This window comes from Cynara cardunculus (assembly GCF_001531365.2).
Source record: "Cynara cardunculus var. scolymus isolate 2C chromosome LG 8, CcrdV1, whole genome shotgun sequence".
NCBI classification, from domain to species: domain Eukaryota; kingdom Viridiplantae; phylum Streptophyta; class Magnoliopsida; order Asterales; family Asteraceae; genus Cynara; species Cynara cardunculus.
Window position 1 is genome coordinate 15,162,366 of NC_037535.1, and position 11,007 is coordinate 15,173,372.

The following is an 11,007-nucleotide window of genomic DNA, read 5'->3' on the forward strand; positions in this document are numbered from 1 at the left end:
GATGTTGGGTTGAGTATTCCACACACCTCACTTCTTACTTCATTGTTCCCTTGCTTTTCTCTCAAGTAGTTTTCCATACTACTTGGAGAATAAGTTTGGTTTCTCAATATTATTAATCTTTTGGTTACATTTCGAGTTTCTTTAATCGCTTCCTTTATATTATCACATTTTATATTCCATCTTTAATTTATTTACGCTTACTTGCATTTTATCCACGTCATTTATTTATTATGCTTTCCGCATCCTTTACATTCCGTCATTTATATTCCGTATTTACTTTATGTCTTTATTTACCGCACTTTATATTTCTTGTTATTTACTTTTATGAGTAGCTAATTTTATTAGCCCAGGTGTATGACGAAAAGGGTGAGTTTGTAAATCAAATATAGTCGACCCTTTCATGTAACAACGACGTTTTACTTTTTCGTTTCAAGTTTTATAAAACCAATGATACTTTATAACGAGTTGATCACTTTGAAAGTGTTAAAGTGCCGTGGACTCTAAGCTGAGCCATTGATTGCACGTCAATTTGGATGATATGGGAAGTAGACTTGAGAGAGTTGCTAACAAAGAGATTTGTTGTCTGTATTTTCTAAACTGTTAATTCTCGACGGGTTGATCACTCTGACGTGTTAAAGTGGAATGGACTCAGAGATGAGCCATTCAGAACACGTCAACTTGAATGATATGGGAATCCACTCGAGAGAGTGATATTTAACAAAGAGATTTGTTTATCCATATATTTTGAAGACACCATTTGTCACWTTCACTGGTCTGGATACCTCATAGAGATATGGGTTGAAAGCTATAATATCAGTGCATTGATGAAGTCCAAGAGGAACACCTTCAAAGTAATTGGTAAAAATAGTTGTTACTGATTGAATGTTGTAGCAATCTACCAGCACGGTCTCATGCTGTAGCATTTTGACAACATTGGTCTGCTGGAAATAGTATTTACATCTCACCCGAAAATTCATACACCCTATCTTGCTTTTATTATTTGTTATCTCCTGTTTTTAGTTTTGTAAACTCTGTTCAAATCATAGTCTTCGATTTCGCCTTCTGAAATCATTTCCCTAACTTTACTTTCTTCTAAACTTTTACTACGATCCCTGTGGACGATATCCGGTACTTGTACCACTTTTATTACTTGAAAGACGATATTGGGACTATTTGTATACTTGCTTTTAGTCTTGATTGTTGTTTGTGGCCTTGTTTGCTCAACTGCCATCAGCGATCCCTTGACTTTATGAACACATCTTTTGTCTGATTGCAACACTAGTCCTTCAACATTCTTCCTAACATTCAAAAGTAAAGATTGTTAGTTTAAGGATACCTTTTAACATCCCCCCTCAATCTTGATTTTTGAATATATCAACCATTTTTAATTTTGAACATAAGTAATTATGTTGATTGATTCCAAGAGCCTTTGTGAATATATCTGCTGGTTGTTCACAGGAAAGGATTTTTTCAATCTTTAACAAACCTTTACTAATAGTTTCGCGAACAAAATGAATGTCAATCTCAATGTGTTATAGTTCTCTCATGAAACACAGGGTTATTTGCTATTTGAATGGCCGATTTATTGTCACAGTGTAATGAAACAGGTAATAAATCAGAGATATTAAGATCAGAAAGTATCTTTAACACCCATAACACTTCACATGATGCAGAGGCCATGGCTCTGTATTCTGACTCAACAGAAGAGCGTGAAACAGTGCTTTGTTTCTTACTGTTTCTTACTCGTCCATGATATCATTGAAGAACCCAAAAATAAGCAAAAACCTGTTACAGAGCGCCTGGATGACAAGCACTTACCTCAGTCTGCGTCAACATAGGCAGTTAGAGAAAAAATATTAGATTTTGTAAAACTAACTACTTTACCTGGAGAGAGTTTTAGATACCTCAGAACCCTGAGGGTTAACTTTAAGTGAGACTGCCTTGGTGAGTGCATGAATTGGCTCAGGCAATGAACAACAAAGGAAATATCAGGCCTAATAGCTAACAAATATATCAACCTTCCAATTAACTTTGGAAGCCAGTTTGATCAGTTAAAGAAGGATCATTTACATTAGAAGAATCAGTAATAATCAAATTCATATCTATGGGAGTGTTACAAGGCTTAGAACCTAAATAACCAAAATCATTTAGAAGCTCTAAGCAGTATTTCCTTTGTGACATACAAATACCACTATCATATTCCAGAATTTTAATGCCCAGGAAGAACTTTAATTTTCCTAAATATTTTATTAAAAATTTGCTTTTCAAGAAATTCTTAATACTGTTAACTTCTGAAACAAAGTTTCCAGTCACAACTATATCTTCAACATAAACCAAAAGAATGACAAAAACAGAACCAACACTCTTTGTAAACAAAGAATAATCATTTATGCTTTGCATGAAACCATTTTCAATTAGGCATGAAGACAACTTGGCATACCACTGTCGTGGTGCCTGTTTCAACCCATATAGAGACTTAATCAATTTACACACATGTTTATCTTTGGTATCATAATAGCCTTTAGGGAGAGTCATATAAACTTCTTCATTTAGATCACCATATAAAAAGGCATTATTTACATATAACTGAAAAAGACTCCAACTGTTTTGAACTGCTAAAGAAACAACACATCTAACAGTAACCATTTTTACCACAAGAGAAAATGTTTCTTCATAGTCTAGACCCTCCCTTTGACTGTAGTCTTTAGCTACTAGTCTGGCCTTGTACCTTTCAATTTCACCAGTGGATTTATATTTAATCTTATAAATCCACTTACAGCCTATGGGTTTTCTACTAGGGGGAAACGAAGTAATAATCCAAGTACCATTCCTATGCAAAGCCTCCATTTCATTATTCATAGCTTCTATCCAATTAGGATCATTACAAGCCTCAAGAAAATTCTTTGGTTCAACAGATTTATTCAAACATGACACAAAACACAGATTTTCAAAAGATAAAACCGAATAATTAACCACCTTTTCTAAGCCATATTTGACCTTTCCCTCGACAACAAAGTCATCAAATTTATGAGAAAAAAACACACTCTAGTAGACCTTCTAGTTTCTGAACTAGAAGAAGGCAACCTAGAGCTATCCTCAGACCTGAGACTAGATGAATGGTTATTATCATGAGACTGTATATCGGCAGGCACTTTAGTGCTACTCATGAGTTGCCTACTGGTAACTCTTTCAATATTATTACTGACTTGATTTAAAGAGTCTATAGATAAAGACTCAGTTGAGCTGCCTAGAGGCTCCTTAGTGGCAGCTCTAGTTGGGCTACCAGGTATATTGTGAGTATTGAGATCAGAACTTGACTGAGGAGTAGATCCATCAGTAGAGTTGTCTCGAGGTTCATCATTGGGTGTTCCATCCATATTTTCATTAGATGAACTATATTGAAAGAAATTTAATCTAACAACATCATCATGATTGGGTTCATCAATTTTATTCATCCTCATCTTAAAAGGAAAAATGTTCTCATAGAATTTAACGTCACATGAAACAATAATTTTCTTTGATTCCAAACCAAACAGTTTATAGCTCTTTTGAGAACCAGCATATCCTAATAGCACGCATTTTTCAGATTTTGGCAAAAATTTATAAGTTACATTAGGTATGCTAGCAAAACACAGACATCCAAAGCATTTAAGATGAGAAAAGACAGGTTTGAACCCATAGACTAGATCATAGGGACATTTACCGTTAAGCACAAAAGAGGGAGTTCTATTAATCAAGTAAGTGGAAGTGAGGATGCATTGACTCCACATGTTAAGAGGAACCCCTCCCTGAAATAAGAGAGCCCTAGCAACATTTAAAAGGTGACGGTGTTTTCTTTCCACCACCCCATTCTGTTGGAGGGTATAGACACATGAAGTCTGGTGTAAAATGCCTTTGTTTTTAAAGAAATCACTCAATCGTTTACTCATAAATTCAGAACCATTGTCAGTCCTAAAAATTTTAACAGCCTTTTCAAACTGAGTATTAAGCAGATTGTAAAAAGTGATAATGTTTTCCTCGACTTCATACTTACCCTTTAGTAAAAATACCCAGACAACCTGAGTATAATCGTCAACGACAGTCAAAAAATATTTAAAACCTTCTTTGGTCTGGACATGGTAAGGACCCTACACATCTAGGTGAACCAAGTCACCTAGACTTTTTGTTTTATGAACACTAGATTCAAAACTTTCACGAGTTTGCTTTGCCTTATGGAAAATCTCACAGGGACCATAGGTGTCACTATCAATTTTAAGGTCATTTTTAAGTAACTTCAACACTTGATTAGCAGGATGCCCTAAGCGAGAATGCCATAATTGGGGAGAAGGCACAAAAGACATATTAGAAACAGTAATGGCACACGAGGACTCACCCTGAAAGTTTTGGTCAAAGTAATAGAGACCCCCCTCCTCACTACCAGTCATCACTACGTTCTTTCGTAGTGAATCCTGGATATAGCATTTAGTTTTATCAAAACCAACAAAAACATTATTATCCTTTGTTAATTTGTGAACATATAGTAAGTTAACATTGAAGTCTGGAACTACCAGCACATCAAACAAAATGACATTATTTGTCAATTTAAAATCACCAATTTTATGGCTTTAGTGCCATTAGGATGACAAACTCTAAGATCAAGCTCAGAGATGTCAACCGTATTTTTTAAAAATTTGGCATTATGTGTCATATGCTGATTCGCTCCAGAATCAATGATCCAACCAGATAGAGGGTGAGTACCTGCCATATTAGCAGAGGCTCCCTTGCATGGTTGTTTTTGCTCAATAAGCCCAAGGAGTTTATTTATCTGTTCTTTAGAAAAAGGAAAGGGGGTGACAGATTGGGTGTTCTTAGAATGAGTAACATCAGGGACATTAGCATTATTATTGCTAAAAGTATATTTGAAAGGGGAATTTTGAGGTCTAGAACGATTTTGAGAGTTATTTGGAAAACCAATCAGCTTAAAACACCTTTCAATGGTGTGTCTCGTCATGCCACAATGTTTACAGTTAAGCATAGTATTTTTCCAAACCGTTTTTTATTATCTGTAGACTTACTAAAAAATGCAGTGTTTTGAGACTTTGGCCTAGATTGGGACACATTACCACCACGATGAGATTCTTCGCGAGAGACAATAGAAAAGGCAGTTTTGACCGATGGTAAAGGGTCCCTCGTGAGAATATTGCTTCTTATGGGTTGGTATAAATCGTCAAGACCCATAAGGAACTGCATAAGTTTGACCAATTTTGTGTGTTCCAAAAATTCGTGTGAGGCATTACAGGTGCAGGTAGGGAGTTTTACAATGGCGTCAAACTGTTTCCATAATGAGTTTAATCTATGATAGTAATCAGAAACACAAGATTCATTTTGACACAAGGAATTTATTTTTTGATACAGATTGAACATTACAGACCCGTCAACTTTGTCATATGTCTATTTTAATTCGTCCCAAACCTTTTTTTTTGAAAGGGTATCCGAGCCAAAGCTCGACTAATCCCAGGCACATCCAGGGCTAAAGCATGCCCCTTTGGTAAATGTCGCACAGGGTGTGCGTAGAGGGATTCGAACCCGGGTTCAGCGCTATGAACTGCCCAGGCACTAACCACTCCACCACAACACTGATTGACTGAGTTACATCGTCCCAAACCTTTGAGGCTTATTTAGAGAAAACCTGACCTAAAATAGGTCCTCCGTCATAGTACTCAGAATCCATGAAAGGACCACTGAGTTACATCTATCCCATTGTTTTTCAAGAATGGGATCATTGACAGGTCTGGGACAGGATCCATCAATGAAACCGATTTTATTTTTCGTTTCAAGAGCCAAAATCATAGCACATGCCCAAACCTTGTAATTATCCGTACCACATAGTTTCATAGTTAACAGAGGTGTTCCACTTGTATCACTAGGGTGTAGATACAACGGATGTCCAAAATCAAGTGATTTTGGATTCCATTGGTCTACTAGCGACAAACTCAGAACCAGACATAGAGAGAAGCACACAAAGGAAACTAAGACAGATAAAAGCAGGATTCCTAAAACACTTAAAGTGCTAGGTCAAGCTAACTGTCTAGCTCTTTAAAAAAGAAAGAAAAAGCACACACAAAACAAATACAAAAAAGGCTAAAACACAGAGGAATACCAATGAAGAAGGGAAGAAACCAAACCTGACAATCAGCAACAAAACTTTAACCAAAGGTTAAAGAAAGAATACACGCACCAGGATAGCCTGAACAAACAGATTGGAACCTCAAGGATCCCAAATTTTTTTGCCGATAGGTTCACGGCAAGCAGGAACAAACATGAAGGCTAAACAGAGTAAACACAATTCATATGACAATAAATGCAGGACTAAGAAATAGCCAATCATAAAGCACTAACATGAAGCGCAATCAAACAGATGAGCGTAATAGAAGAATACACAAAGAATAAGGCAATTTTAAAGGAAACAAGTATCACATATCTGATTGGAAGATCGTTATCAATAATAGACAAATGCAACCATATCAAACTGATCATTTACTATAACCAATGTAAAATCTACCTTTCTTTAACAAGGAGTTGAAGATTATTAACAATCTAAAGCAATAAAGTGTATCACAGAACATAAAGGATTCATATCTAATGTTATTTAAACAGAACATATAAGATGCATTACAACGAAAAGAAAAACAGATCTGATCATAAGCATAAAGGGCTTACACCAGATTTGAAGAACGATACAGACCATATATATTGATATGACTGTAACAACTCATAAGAAACGATCCAAGTCTAAAAGACTAATATCGAACATGTAAATGATTCATATCTAATATTATGTAAACAGAATGCATTATAAATGCAAGAAGAACAGATTTGATCATAAGCATAAAAGGCTTACACCAGATTTGAAGAACGATTCAGATCTAAAAGTTATGAAACAGACCATATATATTTTGATATGACTGTAACAACTCATAAGAAACGATCCAAATCTAAATAGAATAAAATCGAACAAGTATATCTAAACAAACAGGAGCAAAAACGCAGATCTGTATCACAGATCGAATGGTAGATCGAGACCCTAAAAGGATCCTTGCAAACCATAAACAAATCTGTTCATGTACAGACTACTTAACCAAGATAAGAGCAAGGATATACAAGCAATACCACATCTCAACAGGCGATTCAAAAGAAAACAACAACTACAAACATGAGTATTACACCTTATGAGTCGGCACAAACAAGATCAACAGATCTGTATAGGCTTCGAATAAGATGATCATTTACTTAAGAACAAGAAGGAAGATGAAAGGTTTACCTGGAAGCTTTGAACATAGACTGATAAACGAACAGTAGAACTAGCAATCGCAACTTCTTACGAAATAGCTGAACCAGATCTGAAGCTGTGATACCATGAACAAATATATGAAACTATATTTACTCAATGATTTTGAACAACATACAGTAAGAAATACATATACAAACCTAACTATTTGTTAATCAAAATGATTAACAATCTTTATGAACAAAGCTTAAACCTAAAATTGAATCGCACTAAAAACTTCTAGAAAGAGAGAGAGAAAATAAGCGTTTGAGATATGAAAATGAATCTGAATGAGCTGTGATGAGGCGTATGAGCTCTTTATATAAGAATTTCAATATGGCAGAAATGGTCCTCCATCTTTACGATAATTGCTCCGCTACCCCTGAGCTTCTCCCAATAGTGAGGCGCGATCCCTTGACTTTATGAACACATCTTTTGTCTGATTGCAACACTAGTCCTTCAACATTCTTCCTAACATTCAAAAGTAAAGATTGTTAGTTTAAAAATACCTTTTAACAGTTTTCCTAAACTTCTCTTCTCTAGTTAAAAATAAAAGGAAGATGATGTTAAATATCTATGACAACATTAGTAACAATGATAAGAGATAACGATGACATATGCTTACCTGTCATCTTAACTTTCTCTCCTTCTTCCCTAGACCTCTCATCTTCAGCAGGACTAGGCGAGCCTACAAACTCGACTTCTTCATCATCATCCTCTATCAACGATCGATGCTTACATGATGGAGAAAAATCTTGATTGTGAAATTATAGAAACTTTTCTATCTTTTCTTGAGTATCAGGTAGAGGCAACAATAAAGAAAAATCTACCCCTGTAGACGTAGACACGAAAAGTTAATCATCAATGAGAAATAATAATGATGACACTTATAATTGGTGTTCTATAGGATGTCAACCACTGATCCCCATCTCTTAATGACGAAACTTTACCGAAGACGTATCTCATCTTCTATTTTCTATCGTTATTAAAAGTGCCCAAGACCAGGATCCTAGTTTTATTTTCTATTACTCTCCGGCTTCACCGTATATGCCAACAGTTGTTGAATTATAAATGGAGATTCATAGTCCTTTGTCAGTTTGTCGATGATACTGACAATCCTCCAAAACGGGGGCATCATTTGCCCTAGAGAAAGATCAAAAGCATTCAAGAATGCTCTTGATAGAGAAGAAAAAGGCCAAATGAAACCAATCTTGAAGAGATACTCGTATAACACAAGGAATTCCTTTAGGGCCTCTTCTGATTGAAGCTCGCCAGGACAAAAGAGATTGATGTCGTTTGGCAACTCTGATAAAATCCTAAAAGCATCTAAATCTCCTTGTTCCTCAATCACAATTGTAGGTTCTACCATCCCTATACAATCATGAATCAAAATCGAAGCTATGTATAAACTAGAAGCTTCCCAATTTTTTCTTGGATTCTTAGCAATATGATTGGGAGGAACTGATTTTCTTGCAGGGCTTGATAATGGAAACAATTCGGAAACTCAGATAAGGAAGAAGAGTTGCAGAGGTAAAAAAGGAAACAAGAGGAAGGAAACTGATATTTAGTGTTGTCATGATTATGTGTGTCAGGATCGTCGCCTGATAACCGACACTTGTCATTAATGCCATGAGATGATCATCTTAGGGAATTTCCATTTCGTTGCATCCAAGATTTTCGGAAACATGTGTGGCCATGAAAGAAGAAGGAAGGCCGTTTGGGTCACACTTTCCATAGGCAGCACGTGTTTCACTACAACTGTAAGCCAACACGTGATGGTGCATGATGTCATGATTCTAAAATCGGTTCAGTTTCCAAGTAACTGAATCGATTTCTTCTCAACGATTCAGTTTTCAAAAGACATACGTATCACATTTCCATAAAAAGTTTTGGAACAAGATTTGAAATTTAAATATTTTTAAAACTCAAATTTCGGAGGCAAGTTGACAATCCCTAAGATCGTCCGTGATTTTTACCCTCGACGTGGTTTCCCGTGTCACCAAATAGCATCATTTTCTTTCTTTTATTTATCGTCTTGAAGGTTTAATCCGTAATTGATAGCTTCACGATCCAATCTCAAATTATGTTGTACAATTCTTGATATAAAAGAACACCATAATGACAAGTTTGGAAAACAAACTATATGGACGAAAACCCCAAATTTCTCTAAATATAATGATATTATCGTTCACTTTCTCGTCAACTCTTCAAATACGTATTTTTGTCTCTCGTTCAATTTTAATGTATTTTAATTTACGGAACTACGGCTATTTTTTTAATTTGAAGAGAGAAATGATAAAAGATTGTCCGGTTAAAATGACTATTTTAATTAACTTCTTAATACTTCTAATTTTTTATTTGTCATTATTCTAACTTTCTGTATAAAGTTGATAACATAAGGAATTCTTTTCTCCGTTTTTTTTAAACTCATTTACTTTATAAAAGAAGTCAAATAAATTGACAAACAAAAAAGAAAAAACACATCAAGAGGTCGTCAACCAAAAAGGCTCCCAATTCCTACGCATTCCTTTATCATCCTGCTCATCTTCCTTGCACCTACTTGGCCATTCAAATATTTGTTTTTCTGTTTCCAGCTCATCATGGATCCTCTCGTCTTCCTCGGCATTGTTGTCTGTTTCCGTTACATGGGTAGTTTTGTCGTTTTTCAATTCAAGAAGTTTCTGATGGTGGTCTCGGCTCTTCCAATACGTCAACCGTAGGCGTCCATGGCTCCTCTCGGCTCGAAAACAACACTTCATAGGTGGTGCAGCCACGGCTTGGATGATGAGTCTTCCACCTTCATGCTGACTTCGAATATGAAGCAAATTCAAACTACTTATCGTCGTCAATGGGGGTGGAAAACCACGCGAAACCACTTTCTTTGATTCCGTTTTAGGAACCAAATCTTTTCGAACCAACTTTTCTTGGGTCCTCGTGTATGAGCTATTGGACTTTGGGAACAAAAGCATGCTGCATTGGCTCGTGTCACTTCCGGTCTCGCTCCCTAAGCTTTCGGTGCAAAGTTCCAGGCTTTTGGGACTCAGTTTCAAGAGTGAATTAGGATAGACATAAGAGGGTTTTCTTTCGATAGGTTTTTGAGAGGAAATTATTGATTCGAGAAAACTGCAATTTGGTGGCACCAGTTTGAGTCTCATTGTTGTTGACTCTACAACATGAGAGGAGGAGTCGTGCAAAGCTTGGTGACAGACGACAGTAGACATGGTGGAAATTGGGAATTAGGGTTTGGGAGGTATTGTGAAGGAGATGAAGGACATGAGAGATGGTAGAAGGGGAAGGATGTGAATTTATAGGAGGGATTAAATGTGGTTATAGACTAGAGAGGAGGAGGTGTGGATGGGAAATGGAACGCTTTTTGCACCACTTGGATTATACTAATACTTGTTATATATGTCTATGTCATACACTAGAAAAGGGTATATATATATATATATATATATATATATATATATATATATATAGAAAAGGGGATATATATAATATATATTTATATATACGGGTTGAGTTCACGCGAGACACAATTTTTATACTTCAAATTTTACAACAAAATATTGTGAATGTAAAAAAAAAGCCGAATCTTCACAACAAAAACACTATGAAGGTTTTTTTGCTGTGAAGTTTCAAGTGCAAAAATCGTGACTCACGAAAACAACTTTGTCTTACATGATCCCAAGTATATATAT

At 35.8% G+C, this 11,007-nt stretch overlaps 1 protein-coding gene across 1 annotated transcript; it reads right to left on the reverse strand.

Moving 5' to 3' along the window:
- Positions 1–9,789: 9,789 nt before the first annotated feature.
- LOC112516222 (protein FANTASTIC FOUR 3-like) lies at positions 9,790–10,461 on the reverse strand. Its single transcript, XM_025123241.1, has one exon. It carries the CDS (start codon positions 10,459–10,461, stop codon positions 9,790–9,792), a length of 672 nt encoding a protein of 223 aa, XP_024979009.1.
- Between the last annotated feature and the right edge of the window lie 546 nt (positions 10,462–11,007).

What these genes read in the sequence shown, in the direction of transcription:
- LOC112516222 (XM_025123241.1), bottom strand. Translation starts at nt 10,461, where the DNA reads ATGAGACTCAAACTGGTGCCACCAAATTGCAGTTTTCTCGAATCAATA.